This window comes from Cryptotermes secundus, unplaced genomic scaffold (genome assembly GCF_002891405.2).
Source record: "Cryptotermes secundus unplaced genomic scaffold, Csec_1.0 scaffold1385, whole genome shotgun sequence".
Classification (NCBI taxonomy): Eukaryota; Metazoa; Arthropoda; class Insecta; order Blattodea; family Kalotermitidae; genus Cryptotermes; species Cryptotermes secundus.
The window spans coordinates 91,249-114,143 of NW_019729915.1; the positions used below are offsets into that span (position 1 = coordinate 91,249).

Consider the following 22,895-nt stretch of genomic DNA (forward strand, 5'->3'; position numbering starts at 1 on the left):
AAAAAAAAAAGAATGTACATTTAGTCTTTTTAAATTTTACACTTTCTTTACTGGATAAAATAGCTTTAGGCACTGCAATATGTACGAGTATGTTTTGCGGTCAGTGCACCTAACTAAAGGGAGACAGAATTTCAGTTCAACTGTCATATGAGGATAAACACAAAATGGCGGAATGTGCCCGCATTCATATTGTGGTCTTCCCGATTATGACACCACATAATCTTGTTGATGGGTACAGTCGTTTCGGAGGATCATACTACTTCCAGCTTCATGGAATCAAATTAATTAATTACGTTCCATCTTAACGTTAGTACCTACATTTCAGATTACAGAAGACCACAATTCATGAACATTGACTGATATGAAAGTCTTAGATATTATGAAGTGCACAATATTCTGGGATGTGACGCCGTGTAGTCACGTAGAATTTCACCGACGTCTCGGAGGAACGTACCGGCTACATTTTCATGGTCGAAGGGTAATTCAAATGGGCAAGCGGCAAGCAAACTTATCTGTTTGTCTCTTAGTTGTTGTTTGCTTTCTCAGCTTACTCTTTGACCTGTATTTTCCTCCGAAACGTCAGTGAACTTCTATTTGACTAAACGTCTTTATATCCCAGAAGGTAGTACTGTTCATGTTACCGCTGCGTGAAGCTTAGATCCTGAAATCTCATGTTTTTACTTAATTCTATTTTATAAACGTGTCTGTGATAATATTAAAAATAGTAAATTAATGTTTATATGTTGGTATGCTGAAGGATTATTTGGGTTATTATATCTTGCAAGGAACGGAGTCACTGTTTAGTTTTCTGCTCTCATGTTTCTCACTATGGAGTTCTGGGCTCAGTCCCAGCGCAACCCATGTGAGATACACAGAGAACGAAGTGGCACTTGGGCACGTCCCTCTCTCAGTATTTCGATTTTCTTTTCACGCCAATTATCTCACTGAGGATATACCATTTACAATTCTATGTTTCGGAACTGTTAACAAGAGACGTTCTGCTGCAGGACCACATTCCAAAGAATAAATAAGATATTTTTTATGTACAGAATGAAATATGTGCATATAAGCCGGGATAGCTCAGTATGTATAGCAATGGGTTCGAAAACCGGGGTTTGATTCCAGATAAGGACAAGATTTTCTCTACTCCATAGCGTCAAGTCTGACTCTGGTGCCCACCCAGCCCCCTGTCCAGTGTATACGGTGTCTCTTTCTCCTGGTGTAAAACGGCCGAGACGTGAAGCTGACCCCACACTTCCATCCAGTGCCGAGGTCAAGAATGGTGCATCTATACCTCCACTACCCCATATATCTTAATGGTTTAGTTTCTTTATTTCATTCGGTCACTTCAGTAGGAAATATGGATATATAATATATTCGTCGTTTCTTGCAACATGTTTCGGCGTATTCAGCCACCATCAGGTTCCTGACTGGCTTACATTCACCTGTATTCGCCTGTTAGGATTCCCTGCATTGGGCATTATTTACAAATTGCAATACTGGTTTATTGGTGTTCCCCTCTAAAATTAAATATTAATTGTAAAAATGTTAACTCACTGAAATTAAAAACAAACATATTAAAGACTTTCTTGTGTTTGATTTGGGTGTAGTAGTTATATGTAGATGTTGTAGCGTGTACATCCGTTGCTATGTAATGACCACGAGATATGAGAATAAACAAGGGTGTTACGCAACAAGTTCTTAGGCAACGAATCGGCAAACACGTTCCCGCGGCAACAAATACGTACACAACAATAGAGTTATTGTTGTAAACGGTGTTTTCTACTCTGTCATAACAAAGAGATTATTATTGGGGTTACCCAGTCAGTTGAGAGTTGAGTTCTGCACGGAAGGCTATGAAGGTGGAACCCTCAGCGCGTGAAACTGAAGAATCTCCATTGTTAGAAGCCGTTATCATGGAACGGCTGGTGAAGACGCAGCAGGCTGGAAAACTTAGCGGTTTCTGTAGTGATTTGTGAATTGTGGAGATTAGCGGCGGCTCTCTAATTTCTTGTGGTCACAATTGGTCACATAATCGAGACCGTAATAGACTGGGGACAATAGTCTGTGTGTGTCAGTGAGCTATAAAATGTAGTCCACAGTCGTGTGTAAATGATCAATAAATCAATTCACCAATCCCTGAATTTTACAAAAATATCTTTTCTAAATATGTATTTATTTGGGTGACCGCCTCTGTGGTCTAGTAGTCAGAGTTCCTGACTACAGATCCAGAGGTCCGCGTTCGATTTCCGGCGCTAACAGATTTTCTGAGAAGTAGTGGTCTGGAACGAGGTACACTCAGCATCGTGAGGATAACTGAGGAGCTACTTGAATGGAAAAGTAGCCGCTCCATTCTAGAAAACCGTGGGGATCCGTTGCGCTGACCACGCGACACCCTCTATCCGCTAAAGTTGGCACTAACTTCGCCGACAAGGGGCAGTCGCTCGGTCGGTATAGTTCGCTTGCGGACTTAAAACCACGGAGTTCTTTTTGTTTTTATTTATTTGGAGTTCTTTCTGGTCTTGTACTGATGTAGTATGTGATTTGTTGGCTTGTAGACATGTAATTGTGTTTTCCCTTTGTTTGTGTTCCTTGTATTCGTGAGAAGTGTTGTGACTTGTATGTGGTGATCGTGACACTGGCATAGTGGCACAGGGACAACTTTACATTCTACCTAGAAGCTTACATCAATTTCTTAAGTTCCATGTTTCTGGTGGTTGCAGGAAGGCTTCTGGGCTGTTCACACGTGTCTCAATAGCCCGCTTCTTCAGTCCGTACCGATAGCATCATGCCGAAGGTGTTGCAGCAAGAAGGCGATGACCCAGACCCCACGCCTTACCTGTTCGTCTCTCTTGAGCAGAAGCGTCAAGATCAGACTAAGCCTTATGATGCCAAGAAGGCGTGCTGGGTGCCAGATGAGAAGGAAGGTTATGTCCTCGGTGAAATCAAGGCCACCAAAGGAGACTTAGTCACCGTCAACCTGCCTAATGGCGAGGTAAGCATGACCCAGCAGAGAACACATCACTCAAGACAGAGTCTGGTATATCTCAGACGTTTGAAATGAACGCCAAAAGGGGGGAAAAAGGATTTTTAAGGCTGTCATTTTTGTAGTCTGTTATTTTATTAACTTATTGGTTTACCATGACGACTTCGAATTGTGCCCATTGGGGGATACAGCGGCCAATTTTATAACTGTAAAGATCTGCCATGCAAAAGTCGAAGGAAAATCACTTAATGGATCTGACTGCACGGAAGTTTTGTGAAACCTGTGAGGCATTCACTCGGTAGTGTCTTAATTAAACCTAAATTTATTTATTCTTCTCCTTCTATCTTTATATCAGGCCGTATGGCCTGCTCCAATCAGAAGTTACAGGTATTTCAATGAAAAATACAGTAATATTCTAAGGCAGTAAAATGAAATGAGCGGGTTTTCTAAAATTTTCTACCCCTTTTATTCGTGTCTGTAAGCTGTAACGCCTTACAGGTCCTCATGTAGAGTCCCTAGTAAGCTACACAGTCGAATGGATGTATTTGTGTAAGAAAAATTCTTTATGCAATATCAGGAACCGAATCCTGGCAATATATTATTAATTCATATTTCTATATATTATTTCCTTAGTATAAATATGCACACGGCAAAGTTTCAGTAAATGGGTTTTCGAAAGGAACTAGCTAAAAATATTTTATTCTTACTATGTTACATACAAATCGTCTATAAGAACCGGTCCATATAATTTAAAGTATTTTGGTTTGTGAACGTCGGCGAAATAAATATAAAAAATTATGTCCTAACAATTAGAGATAATTATTCGTAGGTTTAGTAAAATAAATATATTTTTTGTGACATGGAAATTAATGAAAATAAAAATATTACTTTAATAAATACCATCTTGTACAATTTGAACAGACGAATAATGTTAGGCAAACAAAATGAATCCTTATATTTGAAGGCGACATGCACCATAAATCGTTTTTTCATTAAAATTCACAAATGTGTGCATTTTTATCTATAATGCCAATGTCAAGTTTGCTGTGATATCTAAGTTTATCAGTGTTTTGTAGCTATAAAAACTAAGCAGAAATATTTGCCTGATAGGCCTGGAATTGTGACTATCTTGTTATTTTCGAAACTGTCAGTAAACAGCGCACACCAGACATATCGGAACGATATTTGGGTTTCTGTATCATCAGTTCAGTTTATAGATAATGCGGGCACGCACCTACAAGAAATGTTCTTGCAGAAAATATTCTATTATTGATGAACTGTAATTCTGCATCCTAGATGCTTTTCAAACATGTATTTTATTTATGCATGTATAGGCCTCACATTTTTTGCCAAAAATTCAAGAGGAAAACTGGGGTGCGGCTTATATTCGAAATATTCGAAATCACACTTCATTTAAAAAAATATATTCATAATTAGTAATACAGAGTGTAATACTCCTGAAATAATATTCCAAGAAAATTATTTTTTCTATAATTTCTGTCTGAAAATTGTGCTGCGGCCTATACACGCACGCGGCCTATACGGTATATATTAGTTAATCCTATGATATTAGGTGACGATCCCAAATAAATAAATTTGGTAAATTCTGTATATGAAAAATACACATTTTGTTTTTTTATATCATCAATACAATTTAGATAATATTTAATTTTTTTTTAAATTATGAACTTTTTATGCAGATGTCTATGATTATGTTGATATATTTTTAATACTTTGATCAGTCTTATTTCCGTGCCACAAACAAATAAGGTTGGGTTTCTGATAAGTTAATGTCAATGAGAACAATTTTTCGAATCATACTGTATGTGAGCAGGACAAGGCCGTGAAGAAGGACGTACTTTGTCAAGTGAACCCACCAAAGTTCGAGAAAGTTGAAGACATGGCCGACCTGACGTACCTGAACGAAGCAAGTGTCCTTCATAACCTGCGACAACGCTATTACTGCAAATTGATTTATGTAAGTGACCACCAAGGTAACCGAACTTCATACCAGTTCTCAAGATCTTTCTAATCGTGTATGTTATTCTTTTCTCCATCAGGATAAGAACTTCAAGAAGGATCAAGTATCTCAAGTAAACCCCCCCAAGTATGAAAAATGCGAGGATATGTCCAACTTGACATACCTTAATGATGCTTCTGTCTTGCATAACCTGAAACAACGATACTACATTAAGCTCATTTACGTAAGTCGCTTTGGCTCGTCGAAGAGAGCCAAGCGTCACTCGTCGACAAACATCTGCCGTGCTGTCTGCTTGTCTCCCTGCCTGCTTGCTTGTTTGCTTTCGCTTTCTCTTGCCCAGATCTGCCTCTTTCATTCTATCCATGACTTCTATAGTGCTAGACGTACATTAGTGGAGTTTCCGAACCAGGCTTGGTTTTCTTAAAGCAATAACGCGGTTTATAACGAGCTTAAAAAGGTAAAGATACCATGTAACCTGCCGTTGAGGCCCATAGGGTTGTGAGACGTCGAGGCTCACACATTTTCTACACAGTCGGCTCAGAGATGGGGGTAAGGTTATCAGCCTTACGCGCCGGCCGCGTTGGTACTCATTTCTATTAGAACCTGAGTCGATCCCAGGACCATATTACGGCTGGAAGGATTACCTTATCGTGGCTCGAACCCGCGACCTTCCACCTTGTACCATAGTGCTTCAACCAACTATGCTACCACATGCCCCCTTATGACGAGCTTATATTTTCCATTCACTCTCTAAACGTAAGACAGCATGTTCAGAAAGTCATTTTATGTTTCTACATTAAATTCTGTTCAAGATTACCTGTAGCTTATGCTCTGCGAATGACTGAGTTAGGATTGAATTTACTAGCAAGTATCTATACATAAAAATAAATAGTATTACATTTTTTGTAAATGTAAATTATGGGCATAAATTATTAATATAATTACCGTAATCCAATTAACTTTCACTAGCCTTCTTATTCTGACATTGCATGACTGCAATAAGCATTCAATTTACGAAAATAAAAATAGTTTAATAACTCCGAGTTAGTACTCAGTTAGCTACTCGAAGTCGATGATTAGGTCCATTAATGCTGTATAAATGCTGAAATAACCGGAGATCTTTCGGGCACTATCTAAGCCATTTAACACTACCCTATTACGGAACATTTTGTGATTCCATTCGATTCAACATATGTCCCCGTCTCTTTAATTCTAAAAAAATTCCACGATTTTATCACGTCATTCAGACAGATCTGGAACTTAGGGCGTTGGAACCTGGACCCCACAGTTCATGATATCGAAAACTGAAGCAAATGGAGTCACATATAACAGACAACCCAGAGACCTCGCATTACATTTTCTGTGCAGCTGCTAACTGGCTAACTGACAGCCGACAACTTGCACAGTCTTCACCTCCAACACCCCCCCCCNCCCCCCCCCCCCTCCCTGCAACCTATCAGAGGCGTTATTCCCGCATTTCACCTGGGGAACAAACCGGTGCCAGGAAACACCGCCCCCATGTTTTATATTTGTGTTTTTATTTGTTTATGTTGAAGTCAGTTCCCTCTACGAGCCAAACGTGATAGCCACTCCGACCACTTCAGCTTTACAGGATGTCCGCTTCTTGTTTCAAGGTCACGGACGTTGTTAAGGAATATAATAAGCCGAACCTAATTATATTATTATCAGTATTTTTAAAGAACTTTCTGGGTAGTTTACATGAAGAGAACCTCATCTTTCTCACGTACTTTACACATGTCAAATTAAAATAGCATTTATAGGAAATCCAGTAGATTTATAGAGGTCCTGTGTCTTTCCCTGCAAGCCGATGATCTCTCAGTAAAAAAGTAAAGTAAAGCTATTCCTGTAACAAGCCGTGGAGGCCCATAGGGTTGTGAGATGTTGAGGTTCCCACATTTCTAGACAATCGGCTCAAAGATGGCGGCAAGGTCCTTTACCCCGCCCCAGGAAGATTCCTGGTACTCATTTCTGTTAGAGGGTGAGTCGACCCCAGGGCCATAGTGCGGTTGGAAAGATGAGGTCAATTAAAAAAAATCCAGTGACTTCGTCGGGACTTGAACCCGCCAACTTCCGGGTTTAGTGCCTCAACCAACTACGCTACCGCGTTCCCCGCGGTCTCTCGGTACATCTAGATAGATTTCGTTAGACTCGGCTTAGATTGATGTTTGAATTTATGCTGTACCCTTTCTTGGAATGACCCATAAACGGACGTATTTTACAATTAAATTCACGACAGTTGATGACTGTGACCGCTCTGACGTTTGGCTCATGAGGAAATGAAACTTTGCAGCAGAGGATGTGAAGGTGAAATTGGGCCCATGGAAACAAGACACCACGGCGCCATGTTGTCCAAATATTGTGTGTTGTGTTTTGATTTGTCTTACTTTTGTAGCTGTGCAGAACATTTGATCCAGAATGCTGTGAAGCTAGAATCCCGACCAGTGCCATCTGCGAAAAAAACCTTTGTTTTCCTTCCTCACATTTACATAGAATAACATTCTGTATAATTATTATGTTCACCAGTAATCATATGCAACATATACAGTATGAAAATATTTAGGATGGAATAGGAATCTTCCAGATTTGAAAGGTAACCAAAAATGTGTTTAATAAGCAGTTACGAATATTTGAATTGTGTAAATGTGCATGGGGATTGGGTTCGAAACTAACAGCTCCTCTTCTTAGTGTAAACCTTATCACATCGGGCCCCACATTTTTTAGGACGTGGCTTAAGCTTTAGAAGGACAAACACAACTAGGTTATTTTAAAGGCAGAATTATGAACTAAATGCATTTGCCTTAGGGCAGGGCCCAAAGGGTTTTTAATAAAAATCATATCTATCAGGCAGTTGTTTTATTGCTATGTGGCAATTTTTCGAGGAATATAAATTCAGGACGCCAATTGGTGACCTCATAGGCTAGTTAGGAATAATCACAAATCCCGGATTTTGTTTGTTGCTGATTCATAGCTTCTTAGGCTAGATAGTGACATAGTATCTTAGTAATAATAGGTGAATTATGCTGTCTGATTACAGTAAATTATGAATTAATTAAAAATGCAATACCCATCGAGTTTAAGGCGTGCTGACGCTGGTATGTGTAATAATTTTCAGTGTCATTATGTTTTCTGGAATTTGTCCATCATCTGATAATCGTCTAATATCTAGAACAGAACAGTAATTTTCGAAAACTGGACCCATTTTCGAAATTCTGTTTCCTATTCAGAAATCTAGGCTTTACACAAAGTCAAGAAACAATCCTATATATACACGTAGTATTAGACTTCGTTCGTGATGCTTTGCATCTCGTCTCATTCGAATTTTCAGTTGATCTATGGTTTCCTAGCATTTTCTATATTCCTGAGTAAATGCTTATACATCCACCATAGCGAGTAACTTACTTCGCACTAAATAACCTCATAACAGCGTTATAAAATGGCGGAATATAGAATAAAACTTTGGTGTCATCTTTTAAAGGCAACATTATCGAAGTTTTCATCAAAATGCAATTCCCTTATATTGTGAATTGAACTGATTTATAAAGAAAAATAACAGGACCTATGTTCAGCATATTTTTATATAAGAGCCCTAGTGGATTATACGTATATACGACACAACATTCAGAACACGGATATAGGTCGAAGTTCTGAAATATATCAGGTCCTAAACGTAGAGGTGAATATGACCAAAATCTTCGGAAGAAAACAAAAAACTCAGAATTCATCCTCTACACCTTTTGTGTGCTTTGTGTTCTTGTTTTCAAAGAAGCAAACTTTAGCTCGATGGATGAGTAGATGGAGTGTGTCCTCCAAACAACTGTATATTTCGTTCTATTCGAATAGAACAATCTTCTGATATATGTGCAGCCTGTTGGGATTTCACCGATATTTCGGAGAATTTTACTGCTTCTATCTTCAGGACCAAAGATACGATAAGAAACCATCAAGCGAAGGAGCAAGCTGTAAGCTGAGCCTGCTTTGCTGCTTGATTCTTGCTAGTTGCTTGCTTGGTTTACTATTCCACCCTGCAGATAGAAGCAATATGTTCATTTGAGATGTTTGTGAATTTCAACCACATAACACTGCATCGTATCTCAGGAGATGCTTCTCTCCAATGTACATTTCCTTTGCCTCTCCTAGGAGATTTTGTATTTTGTTACTGAATGGATTTTCATACTTAGAGAGCAGATTTGTCTCTGCCATTATGACAAGCAGAGTTCAGAATGGTGTCGAGTGTGTTTGTAGTTCTCTAGTTCTGTGTTTGTATAGTTCTGCTGAGTAGGAAAGTTTCTAGAATGTAGAAATACGTATACAAAATGTATTAATATTTTTGTATAAATTTTCATTCATATTTCTTGTCTCATAATCACCAAAACCCTTTCATAAACACAGTTTTGTTCATGACTTTTAAGTTACTATTACATACTCAAATACTATAATCAAACTTTGCCCATTGTACAAATAGTAAATTTAGATACGATTTAAGCAATTAAAATTTCAAACCTTTTAAGCTGTAATCCTGTTATATTCACAAATATTATTAGTGATATAATTATTAAACTTGGATGTTATATATTGCTATATATAAAATATTTTTTTATTCCTGAAAATGGACACACAACATTCCTTTTGGCATTGGACTTTGTTTCATCTCCACATAAATTTCTGGTATGTGCAGGTGAAGTACTAGCAAGCAATTACAGAATAATAATATTACAAACATAATTCCAGACTACAAAGATAAAAATGAAAATCGTGTTGAAAGAATGGAAGCAAATCTTATCCTGAAAAGAATTTATAATCTTTCTCCCTTACTAACAGGTATATAAATTATTTTAATATTGTTTGTGATGATAATTATTCCGGATTTTAATAATATCTACAAATTCTACTACTGAAGCCCGACTACAATGTTTTACGAGCATACCATAATTTCTTCCACCAAGACAAATGAAAAGTTGGAGATCTACGAGAAAAATAATTGCCAAAAGGAGATTTTGTTGGGGACGGAAGTTTTTGTTGGGCTTATATACTCCCTACTGCATAATGAGGAGCTTCATAACTTGTACTCTTCTCCAAGTATAATTAGAATGATCAAGTCAAGGAGGATGAGATGGGCAGGGCATGTAGCACGAATGGGAGAGACAAGGAATGAGTATAGGATATTGGTGGGAAAGCCAGAAGGAAGGAGACCACAGGGAAGAACAAGACGTAGGTGGGTGGACAATGTTAAAATGGATCATAGAGAGATAGGATGGGATTGTATGAATTGGATAGATCTGGCTCAGGATAGGGACCAGTGGAGGGCTCTTGTGAACGCGGTAATGAACCTTCAGGTTCCATAAAATGCTGGGAAATTCTTGAGTAGCTACAGAATTTGTGGCTCCTCCAGAAGGGCTCAGCTCCATGAGTAAGTAAGTAAGTAAGTAAGTAAGTAAGTAAGTAAGTAAGTAAGTTATATACTCCCTATCTGAGGTTCACGATGGCATCAGGAAAGATGAAAATCGTAAATTTTACCTAGTTACATGCTCATAATATCGTATCTACAGGGAAGTACATTGAAATTCACGGAAAATTCTAGTCTCCTAAGTTGGTACCAACGTTTCCGCCGAACACGCCGTCGCGATCTTTCTGAGTTACGACATCTTCAGGAATAAGGAGGCTGTATATTCTTTAGAAACATTAATAACCACCTACCAGACTACACGTCATAAATCAGTAGACCACAAAATGGATGTTCACCGCTGTGAAAACTTATCATCTCAAATGTCATTCATTATCATTAGGAAATATAAGGAATTGGATTGAAGCTTCTGTCGCCATTTTCCTTTGCTCATTCCATATTTGTATACGTCTTCCAAAATTTAATTTGCAGGCAAAAATTTAGGCTCTTTTGTTAGGCTTTCCTCTCACCCGTCCATGATCTTACAAGAATTATTGATTTTTGTAGTCCCAGATGTGTGTATGTGTAATATTATTAAACTGTAATTCATCTCTGATATCTTGATTATGTCACTTCTGCTACTACCCAGACATCTGAGCCATATGAAAGATCAGTTATTGTCTCAATTTTATTTGAGCTTCCCGAATGTTGTATGAAAATATGAACAATCAGAATGTCAGCTGCATCTTAAAGTATGACCTCAGACACAGCTGACAGTGTGTGTTGCGTTTTGCAGACCTATTCCGGCTTGTTCTGTGTGGCTATCAACCCCTACAAGCGCTTCCCTGTGTACACTCTGAGGTGTGCCAAACTGTACCGTGGCAAGAGACGTAATGAAGTGCCACCCCACATCTTTGCCATCTCTGACGGTGCTTACGTTAACATGCTTACCAGTGAGTATCACTTTATAATATCATAGTAGAGAAATTCTGTGGTTTCTGTGCTGTCAGGTTTGTTACCCCTTTGTCTTCGCAACCAGATAGACAGATATTCATATGTCGATATACCGTATTTACGCATGTATAGGCCGCAGCACAATTTTCAGACAGAAATTATAGAAAAAATAATTTTCTTGGAATATTATTTCAGGAGTATTACACCCTGTATTACTAATTATGAATATAATTTTTTTTAAATGAAGTGTGATTTCGAATATTTCGAATGTAAGCCGCACCCCAGTTTTCCTCTTGAATTTTTGGCAAAAAATGTGCGGCCTATACATGCGTAAATACGGTATCAAATTTAAAGCACATGCCTATTTCATTTTACGAAAAATTAAATCATATTGTGTTTTTAATTTTGAATATTTTAGTACATAAAATAAGATAGAGCATAGTTTTTCCCCACGAAAAGTAAAGCATATTATTTTATTTTATTCACTTTTTACTAAAATAAAATGTAAAGGATTGTATTATTACAATATTTTTAAATTAGTGTTTCAGTCTTAACTTATAATTTTTCACTTCAGATAACTGATATACTTGTATTATTCCATATATATAACATTAATTAAACAAATGTAACTTTAATGCCAAATTAATTCCATGTCACATTACCGAATCTCAGAAATATTGTATGGAACAATTTATCAGAATTTGGATAGGCAAGGTCCTAATTATTCATATCAGCAATATTTATTTTTCTTAATTTCTCATTTGCTTACAGATCGTGAGAATCAGTCCATGTTGATCACGTAAGTGTCACTACTAGGCTGTATATCTCCATTAGAATAGTACATCAAAAATAATTATGATTTTGAATCATAATGAAGTAGGAAATTTACGAATAATTCTAAATAACTTATATGCTGCATATTATTTATATCTATTGTCTGACGAAATAAATATTACATAACATGATGATACAAAAAGCAACGCTATCCCTGTAGCATGCCGTGGAGGCCCATAGGGTTGTGAGACGTCGAGGCTACCACATTCTCTTTAGAAAATCGGCTCATAGATGGGGTTAAGGTTGTCAGTCTTACGTGCGCAATCGCCCTTTAACCCCCACGAAGATTCCTGGTACTCATTTCTGTTAGAGACTTAGTCGACCCCAGGGCCATAGTGCGGCTGGAAGTACTAGGTAAATTGAAAAAAAAAATCAATTTAGTCGAGACTCGAACCCGCAACCTTCCAGCTTGTAGCATAGTGGACATGATGAGGTAGGCCATTTTGTTAGCAAACTAGTCTATAAATAAAAGGTTTCAAATTGTATTTCAACTGTTGATATAAAATTCAAAATAAATACATGGAAAATTCTGTCAGCTTATCTATCACTTGAAATCAAGAGCAGGGGCACGCGGTAGCGCAGTTTGTTGAGGCACTATACTACAAGCCGGAATGGCGCGAGTTCGATTCCCGATGAAGTGGATTTTTTTCCAATTAACCTAATCCTTCCAGTCGCAATATGGCCCTGGGGTCGGCTCAGCCTCTAACATAAATGAGTACCTGGGATCTTCCTGGGGGGAAAGGGCGGCCGGCTCTTCAGGCTGACAACCTTACCGCCATCTGTGAGCCAATTGTCTAGAGAAAATGTAGGAGCCCTGACATCTCAGAACCCTATGTGCCTGTCACAGGGTTAGCTTTACCCTTTATAACAATAATGCATAGCTCTGTGATTAAGATGCATAATTAATCAGTGAGAGATTTCAGGAAGTTTTCAGATTTTCACGGCAGCGACAATTCATATTTTGATTTTCTGGGTTGTGACACCATACAGTCTGATAGGCGTGTACCAGCATTTAGGAGGAATATACTCCATTCTTCTTCAGATAATAGTGGACTCAGTTTACTGTAATCTGTCACAAATGTTTCGAAGGAACATATTGACTCCAACATCTGATGAAAATGTAGTCAGTAATGTGATGGTGGGTACCAGTGTTTCGGGGGAAGTAATTGCTTCCATCTTCCTTTAAATATGTAATTTTGTAGATATGTACCTATTCCCTTTGTTCCTCTTCATACTCTTACTGCTGGGCTCGAGCCCAGACTCTCTTATTATGCACGCCCTGTCCCTGAATTCGGTAACGAGGACGGTGGTGTTCTGAAGCTAGAAGCACCGTCCCCCTTAACCCTCTGTTCAGCTACTGCTAACTTAGCCTGCTGATGTGACGTCATCACATCACAGATGACTGCAATCAGAATACTTGTCGCCGATGAACCATACATCTGTGACGTGTACTGAACCTGTATCTTTGTCCACAGTGGCGAGTCTGGAGCCGGTAAGACTGAGAACACGAAGAAAGTAATTGCGTATTTCGCCACTGTGGGCGCCAGTCAGAAGAAGGACGAGGCCTCCCAGAAGAAGGTGAGATTTAGAACTGACCCGAAAACAGAAGACAAAATTGTATCCCATTCTTTAGCATTGCGAAAATTTCGTAAGAATTTCCCTTCTTTCCATTTCATGCTAATATCCGGCCCACATAACCCCCTTGATTTGATTTCATTACGTAACATAAATTTATAGAGAGTATAATTTTATTACTTAAAATTATTATTTTGTTACCACTTATCACCCCACTGCGGGGGCCCGGGTTCGATAACGGGTTTGATAAAGTGGGATTTGTGGTGGACAAAGTGGCGCTGGGGCAGGTTTTCTCCTAGTACTTCGGTTTCCCCTGCCAATCTTCATTCTGCCAATTGCTCCACAGTCACCCTCACCTATCATCTGGGGCTGGTACAATAGGCCAGAAGTGGCCGCAGTACAAGGGACTTTAGTCCCACCCCACTAGCAATAAAAAAATACTATTTATCACATAATGTTTTAATGTTAAGCATATTATTCACTTTGTAGGGAAGCTTGGAGGACCAGGTCGTCCAAACCAACCCTGTACTTGAAGCCTTTGGTAACGCCAAGACCGTCCGAAATGACAATTCTTCTCGTTTCGTAAGTAACTTGTGATTATTTCCATAATTAAACGGAACCGTAAAAAAAATAAAATTCTATTTTATTCGTAATTATTTTGCCTTAATATAGACCGCGGAGTACGCGGTAGCGTAGTTGACTGAGGCACTTTGCTACAAGACGGAAGGTTGTGGGTTCGATTCCCGTTGAAGTCATTGGATATTTCAATTGACCAAAATTTTCCAACCGCATTATGACCCTGGGGTCGACCCAGCGTCGAACAGAAATGAGTACCAGGAATCTTCCTGGTGGTAAAGTGCGGCCGGCACGTAAGTCTGACAACCTCACCGCCATCTGTGAGCCGATTGCCTATAAAACGTGGGAACCTCGACGTCTCACAACCCTATGGGCCCCCACGGCCTGTTACAGGGATACCTTTACCTTATAAAGGCCATATTTCATTTTAGTTTTATTTGTAAATTCTTTCTTTTCCAGGGTAAATTCATTCGTATTCACTTCGGTCCATCTGGCAAACTCGCTGGTGCCGATATCGAGACATGTAAGTATGGTTCAGCATTTTATGATATTTTTTTTATAACAAGTCCATAATTATACTCACTGTAGAAAGAGCTTCTTTGTAGGGATGATACTATTTATAATTACAACGCTTTATTAACATGATATGAATATAATCAACTTGTCTTCTTCAGGGAGCTTACAAAAATAATCTATGAAATCATTAATTACAAACAAATCAATTAAATTATTTTATAGAAGAGTACTAAGGAAGAAAATGAACATAAAATAATAAATTGAGAACATAATCGTGCATAGCATAAATGATTTTTAGTTTTCATGTACAGTACATATTTGGATGTATAGTTTTATTCTTATTTATTAAATCCCAATTATTTACAGATATTTATAACTTTATAGGGTAATTTCCTTAAGTTCAGTAAAGTTTTGCTTACAAATTATTGTTCTGAAACATTTTATTTCAGCATCTCTGTTCTTAAACTAATTTTCATGTGTATTCCTCCCAGAGAACTTTACTTCCTTGATAAGTTCACTTTCCTGAATCTGCATTAGAGTGTACAGACATGAGATAAATACGACTATATTACATCTTTCCTTCATTTTCTCAAAAAAAATACTTTGTTGCAATTCCAGTCCGGACAAGTGCTTAAAAGCTTTGATATTTGTTACTATTTTGTCTTTCACAAAACGTTATTCATATAGAAATGTGTTTTAAAAATATGATTTACTTTACTGAACAGTCAGGGTAGTAATGTTTGACTCATCCAATGCTTTTGGCTTGCAGATCTGCTGGAGAAGGCCCGTGTCATCTCCCAACAGGCTCTGGAACGGTCTTACCACATTTTCTACCAGATTATGTCTGGTTCAGTTCCTGGAGTCAAAGGTACATAAGTTTCACACTATTGGTATGTCTGATAACTGTATATTGAAGACGACACTTACACATATAGTAGCTCCATAGCTCAAGCTGTTAGTCTCTGGCTTCCCACCGCGGCTGCCCGGGTTCGATCCCGGGTCTGGTCAAGTGGGGTTTGTGGTGGAAAAAGTGGCGCTGGGGCAGGTTTTCTCCGAGTACTTCGGCTTCTCCTGCCAATCTTCATTCCACCAATTGCTCCACAATCACCCTCACCTATCATCTGGGGCTGGTACAATAGGCCAGAAGTGGCTGCAGTACAAGGGACTTAGTCCCATCCCTAGCAATAAAAAAAAATCTGTTCATATTTACTTCACTCGTGGCTCATACATATGCTGTGAATATTCTGAAGTTGGACGGTGTCCCGTTCAAGCATTTTAACAAATCTTAAAATGAGAACCTTCCAGTATAAACAAGCTTCATATAAATAATCTAATAGTTATATAGCGTAACATATTTTGGCCCTTCGGGGGCATGATCAGATGTTCAATTTTAAGAAGAACACGCTGTAAATCTTAGTATAAGTTTATGTTATAAAGTCTTGAAGTATAAAATAGGTTGAATTTGTAGATATTAGGCCTAAACGCTTTAGGCCTTATAAATATTGGATTATTTATATTAAAATTGTTTAGTTTGGACGGCCATGTATTCCAAAATGAATACACATGTAAAGGTGAAGATGTGTGGTGTTAAAATACTTTTTAACTGATTTATTATTATCAAAATCGTTAGAAATAATTCGGAAAGGTGATATCTATATTTCAAAACTTATGTGCAACAGTCAGATCTAAATGTTTCCAAAATACAGATAATCATAAGCATATGTCTGCTGCCAATTCAGGAACAGTATTTACAAAAGGTTGAATCTATTGAACTTAAAAATAACAAAGGAATTGAATTTGCATGGGGTATTAAAGTATTTTTTTCTGTTCTTCAAAGTTTTGTAGAAAACGGTACCTGAGATGTATTTGTGATTATATGCAACCGTTTTTTTTTTTCAGAAACAAAGGAGTTTATGCTTGAACTTTATTTTCAAATATTTCACTAATTGTTTTAAATTTTCATGTTAATATGAGTTCTATTTTATAAGGACAAGAGAGTTTAGAGAAATGATCACGAAGTCGATCAACGTGCAGCTAACTTCAGCGATTCCACAACCATACAGAAATTATACCGGACCTGCAACGAAACCGTACATATTTGTAGAGTATGATGTATGCAATTCCAAATAAGTGTTTATTCCTTCTAATTACTTTCATGTGCATTTGATAAATACTCCTATATGCCTGATATATATCTTAATTTCCAAGGAGAATGTTGATGGATATTCCACAGCTTAAGAAACCGTGAAGCAGTTTTTTCGTCTTGATCACATTTGTTCCCAACTTTAACAGATATCTGCAATTTGAGCAACGACATTTACGACTACACATACGTATCCCAGGGCAAGACCACAATTCCCAATGTGGATGATGGTGAAGAATTCCAGTTGACTGATGTAAGTGAGTCGGTCAACCCCGTGGTTGCCACTCAAGCAGCTGTTAATTCTTCTAATGGGAGGACTAATTACCTTCTCATTTAGAAGTATTGACGTCAAATGACCTTTAATATGAATCCTTGAGTTGCTTGTCTTGTGTATTGACCAGATGGGAACAGGAGACTCCCTGCTGAAATGTGGATTTGATTCCCTTTGAAACCTGCAACGGATTTCCTGTACAACATTCATAACACTTTCTGAAACAAGAACCTGCACGACACCTTCCAAATGGATTCTAATGACAGAATCCATTTTCCGTACAAAACTGTAGAAATGTTGATGTAGTCTGTGAATGACCCCACTCCCACACCGTTGATATGCATCCACGTAATATAAACACATTTGCATTCTTAATCTCTTTTTTTTTTTTTTTAAAATGTAAAGTAACCAATCCAGTAAGTTTCAAATAAAATTTTGTTAATCGTATGCTTAATCCTTTCTGCATTTTGATCAGGCTAGCAGAATGTTAATGACCGAGCGGAATATGCTAGCAGTAGGCCGGTTTCGAATCTAGATCAGACCACCTGATGTTTATCATTTTATCCTCAGGACCTTCAGGAAAATGCCAAGACATTACCTCAGTTATGCTATGCTCACTTCCTCTGAAGCCTTCTCCAGTTCATCTTTGAAAACTGATCCTACCATTCCAAACCATATATCATAGCTCCTGACAGCACATTAAAATAATCCACAAAGAATGCCTATTACCCAACTACCACTCGGCGCTACAGCCCTGTGTGAGCCTTGGCCTCCTCTACAACCCGTCTCCACAACCAACGCGTGCTGCCACGCATAATGACGCGAGGCTGGCTGTTAGGTTTCTGGACAAAATTCTTTTTACATGATGAGGTTGTTAGCCTCATGCCCAGCCCCCAACCTGGAGGAGCAGGGTATATCTCTTAGTGTGGACTATACCATATATCCTTTCCGGCATGGGTGACCCTACTAGTAGTTAAACTACCGCCAGCATAGCACCCCAGGTCACAGAGTCACGCAAGCCCCACCACCACAACAAGGTGGAGACACATTTTTCGGGGCACAAAGAATGCAGATGTGTTATTTCTCGACTAAAGTATGTTTTCTTCATTATCCTGCATATGAATACTTCTTACCTCCGGCGGGAACTGGAGACAGCCCAGCTGATTATCATTATCTCTGTCCCTCGCACGGTACTTATACCCAGTTGTTAACCATGGTTGTTCCAAACCCCAACAGAATTGTGTTTACTGTCCAACGACATCAACGACTATTATTACGTATCCCAAGGCAAGACCACAATTCCTAATGTGGATGATGGTGAAGAAGGGATATTGACTGATGTAAGTGGTCCAGTTTCGTTACCGCTCGGTGTGGCAGCAAGATCATTTCCGTAGTGTAGTTGTAGAAACACTTCCATTGGTTTGGTGTGTACCTTGTTTGTTTTGATATTGACAGCATTCAGGTGGGAAATGTTGACAACCCAACCAAAGATTTTGAATATGTTTTTATATATTAATTTATCACTTCTTTTCTGGCTGCGAATATGTGACAAGTAGCCAGAAGTTTCTTATACGATGTACAATATACTAGGTGAAAACTCTGTCTACATTCACTTGAATTTTAGCCTATTCGTCTTGAGCAGAATCTCAGGCAATTGATTCTGACCATGTATATGAAATTATCTAGGTTTAATTGATCCCAGTATGTCACTACTGTGTACTGATTTTTATCTAAGATTATATATATGATCAGAGAACGCCTTAAAGACAGAAAAACAGAGTCAAATTAATTTTTTTAGAGTAAACTTCAACGTAAATTAATCATAAATTGAGTGCAGTAGTCACAGTTTTCGGTTCCAGAAATTAGTAATGTGTTTTAATCGATTAAAATAAAAACGAAGAATGAATGCTTTAAACAAAAGGCATATCCTTCGAAAATAAATGAATTGCAATGGAGTACATACATCTATATATTGTACATCGTGAACGTAATCCTGGGATGGAAGGACCACCCGGACGCTGAACCTTGCTTCCCTTTAGTTTTAACTGAAGACAGGTCGAACTGGGACTGAACGATTCTGTCATTTGTGTTACTCCTGTACAGAGACTTGTCTCCTTTCCAACGACATCCACGACTATTACTTCGTCTCTCAAGGGAAGACGGAAATCCCCGGCTTGAGCGATGGGGAGGAGTTGATCGTCACGGATGTAAGTTGTCGTTTGCGCGACACTGTACCTCGTATAAATGTTCTTTTATACACGTTGACACGTTTCTCTTCTTTCACTGTCTTTCATTTAGTTTAGACGAAGATTCGTACACATGCTCCTAAGTGTCGCAGCTCAAGTTACAAGCAACCTTATCTGTCTGACGCTTCTGTTCTTGTACACAGCTCGAGTGACATATACAGCCCTCTGCTGCGCCTGCTTACAATATTGTACACATCTCAAGTGATAATTACAGCCCTCTGCTGCGCCTGCTTATAATCTTGTACACAACTCAAGTGGCATATACAGCCCTCTGCTGCGCCTGCTTATAATCTTGTACACATCTCAAGTGATAATTACAGCCCTCTGCTGCGCCTACTTACAATATTGTACACAGCTGACAACATCACACAGTCTTCTGTTGTACCTGCTTATGCCCAAGTGCTGCACAACCGTCTCCTCGTGATACTTATACATTTGTACATAATTTATGTGACACATAGCCATTTGTTGCTCACACTTATACTCTTGTACATATTCCAAACGCACGCTTGCACTCGTGTACAGTTGTTGAAACCGTAAATAGAATTTACGAAGCGGCTTTATGCTTGAATTAACATACCTACGTGTATTTCTCGCATTTTAGTAAATTTTAGTTGAATGTTGAAGAATTTTATTAAAATATATGCTGCTAATATGTTCATGTGTTTGATAGATATGGTCTAATTGTCCATCATATAAATAATGTGGTTAAATTTTTTTATCTCTAGTAAAAAATTATTTAAATAATTTAACAGCTATAGTAGCAAAAGTTAATTCATTGGCTTCATATAATACATAAGACAGTTTTACACAATTGCTGTTTAAAAATTTGTGTCATTCATTTATACAAATTACTAATGATATAATTTTATGTGTAATAGAGTATATTTTTGTGCACGAAGTGGTTATTTGACATCACACTTGTAATGTGGAACTGATTAACTGTACCTCCAATTTACAGATCAACATTTACACTAATTAATCCACCATTTCTTCTAGATTCTGTCCTTCTGTTACATACACTTCCACAGAATGATTTAATGTATGTTGCGTGTTGTGATATTTTGTGTGATCTATTGAACTGAACTTGAAACTGCACGATAGAGTATTATTGTGTGATCCACTCACTTGCTACCGTACTCTCCCCAACAGAAATGACACTCTTGAGCAATAGAATTCAAGATTACATGTATATTAGTCAAGGCAAAACAAGGATTCCTGGAGTGAACGATTACGAGGAGATGTCTTTGACGGATGTAAGTGCCTAAAATGTCCTTTCCTTTAAGGCCAGGACAAGCAGCGTAGGAAGATATCGTTACAGTAAATGTAAAGTTTCTCTTGTTGTTAATTAGTAAGACAATACGCCATGAAATCTTATGAGAGTGGATGTATAAATAATTAAAGTCTTTGTGTCTTCTGACTGACGAAACATTCGGATTACTGTACTTCAAACGAATTCGCTTCTTTTATTAAAATTGTTTCTTCAAAGATGTAGAGGTTTATTTTAATATTTAAAATATTATACATTTTAAATTTAGCCTTCAATCATGTGACCGGGTTGCATCTTTCATTACCTAGAGAGGTAGGTATATTAACACACAATATAATTTTTCACAAGAATTCAACTTTACTCCAATGAAGTAAAATAATAAATCAAATTCGAAATTTATGGAGGTGCCGATTTTCTTTGTGATACTCTAAGTCAATTCGGATTAACGTAGGTTTGGAGTATCGAGGTTCCGCTGTAATAAATAAAATCGGTTACTCAGAATTACTGGGTTTCTGAGCTTTGTCCATCGTCAGGTATTCTAAGATGTAAAGGGCACAAAGTTTCGGAAACTGTATCTGTTTCCGAAACATTGTGTTTTCTATTTTATCAAATACGGGACGATGGAGAAACCCCAGAAAACAGTAACTCTGAGCGTTATACACCACTAACAGAACACTTTATAATCTAAAATCACCTACGATTGCGGTATTGGGTTTTCATAATGGCGACCATGGGGAATGTGACGCTATGTAGTCAAATCGAATTTCCCAAACGTTTCGGAGGAACATCATGCTCTCATCTTCAGGGACAAATGCTCACGTCCCAGAAGATAATATCCTTCAAATAAGCTTCTTGTTGCCATATTAGACGTGTCATCTGCGAATTTATTTAAGATAATTTTGTTATTCGAACTCTGTATCCTGCACATGTATGAGAAACGTCTGCCGATTAAATTTTATTATATACAAGCCGGAGGGTCGCGGGTTCAAGTCCCGATGAGGTCAGTGGATTTTTTTTTTCAATTGACCTAATCCTTCCAGCCGCACTATGGCCCTGGAGTTCACTCAGCCTCTTATAGAAATGAGTACCAGGAATTAAATAAATAATTTTCCTGGGGAGTAAAGCGCGACCGACGCGTAATGCTGACATCCTTACCAACATCTTTGAGCCGATTTTCTAGATAATGTGGGAGCCTCAACATCTCACAATCCTATGGGCCTTCACGGCCTGGTACAGCGATAGCTTTACTTTTTTACTTACTCTTTTACCTGAACTTAAATTACGTATCTGATAAAATCCGGTAATTTCAATTAAAATTTATAAAATTAACTGTTACACAAAACTTTCAATAAAATATACACTAGGACTGAATGAAATGTTTTTGTAAAATTCTGATAATTTCCTTCGTTGCTTGTCTAGTTGCGAAAGATCCTTTGTAAGTATGCATGTCTACTTAGCCTATTTTTGCATGGCAACGACCTGACAGCTGACGCCTGACGCAAATGACGAAGTGACACCACCTACACTCCACATCGTCTCCGATGATGCAGCTCCACTTCGCCAAGTTTGAAACGCTGTTCTCTTGTCATTTCGTGTTTTAATTATTGTTTTGTATTCGCAGCGCTCTCTTGCTTTTGTCTGTTTTTAATTTGCTTACTTTACAATGTGAAACATATATTTCCTATTAAATAGGTATACGAATGGTAAAATTAATATGATCGGGTTTATATAAACCGCTGTTCGCTTTAGGTGTTAAAACACTGAACAGCAACTACAGTATTAAAATATTTCGGAATCCGTACTTTTTACCAAGATATGTGATTGAAGATTTCATTTGAATGTTAAGTTGTGCCTATGATGTTGGTTTATTTATCGAAAATATATACCGTATTTACGCATGTATAGGCCGCATGCGTGTATAGGCCGCAGCACAATTTTCAGACAGAAATTATAGAAAAAATAATTTTCTTGGAATATTATTTCAGGAGTAGAAATTATTCCGAAATTTGGCAACGTTTAACATTCCTAAGTTCGCAACTAGCGAAAATAACGGTACCGCTCGGAACAAAGGCATTGCGGGGGAGAGTTATAACCTTTTCGCCTTTACTTGACTTGCCTGGTTAGTTCTGAGTGAAACATGGG

The 22,895-nt window shown here is 38.0% G+C and overlaps 1 protein-coding gene across 50 annotated transcripts in view; it reads left to right on the top strand.

Annotated features, from left to right (window-relative positions):
• Nucleotides 1-2,701: 2,701 nt before the first annotated feature.
• The window catches only part of LOC111865852 (myosin heavy chain, muscle), a 97,933-nt gene continuing 77,739 nt past the window's right edge, over nucleotides 2,702-22,895 (top strand). For 18 of the 50 annotated variants that reach the window (XM_023854218.2, XM_023854222.2, XM_033752001.1 and 15 more), the window contains exons 1-9: nucleotides 2,702-2,995; nucleotides 5,047-5,190; nucleotides 11,165-11,321; nucleotides 12,094-12,121; nucleotides 13,632-13,734; nucleotides 14,221-14,313; nucleotides 14,767-14,830; nucleotides 15,593-15,691; nucleotides 19,341-19,444. In XM_023854218.2, coding sequence (XP_023709986.1) covers nucleotides 2,789-2,995; nucleotides 5,047-5,190; nucleotides 11,165-11,321; nucleotides 12,094-12,121; nucleotides 13,632-13,734; nucleotides 14,221-14,313; nucleotides 14,767-14,830; nucleotides 15,593-15,691; nucleotides 19,341-19,444 — 999 coding nt within the window. In that variant the 5' untranslated portion in view covers nucleotides 2,702-2,788. Of the gene's footprint in view, nucleotides 2,996-4,820; nucleotides 4,965-5,046; nucleotides 5,191-11,164; nucleotides 11,322-12,093; nucleotides 12,122-13,631; nucleotides 13,735-14,220; nucleotides 14,314-14,766; nucleotides 14,831-15,592; nucleotides 15,692-17,115; nucleotides 17,220-18,473; nucleotides 18,578-19,340; nucleotides 19,445-22,895 lie in introns of all 50 variants that reach the window. The other 32 variants (XM_023854225.2, XM_023854260.2, XM_033752005.1 and 29 more) reach the window with 5 other exon arrangements.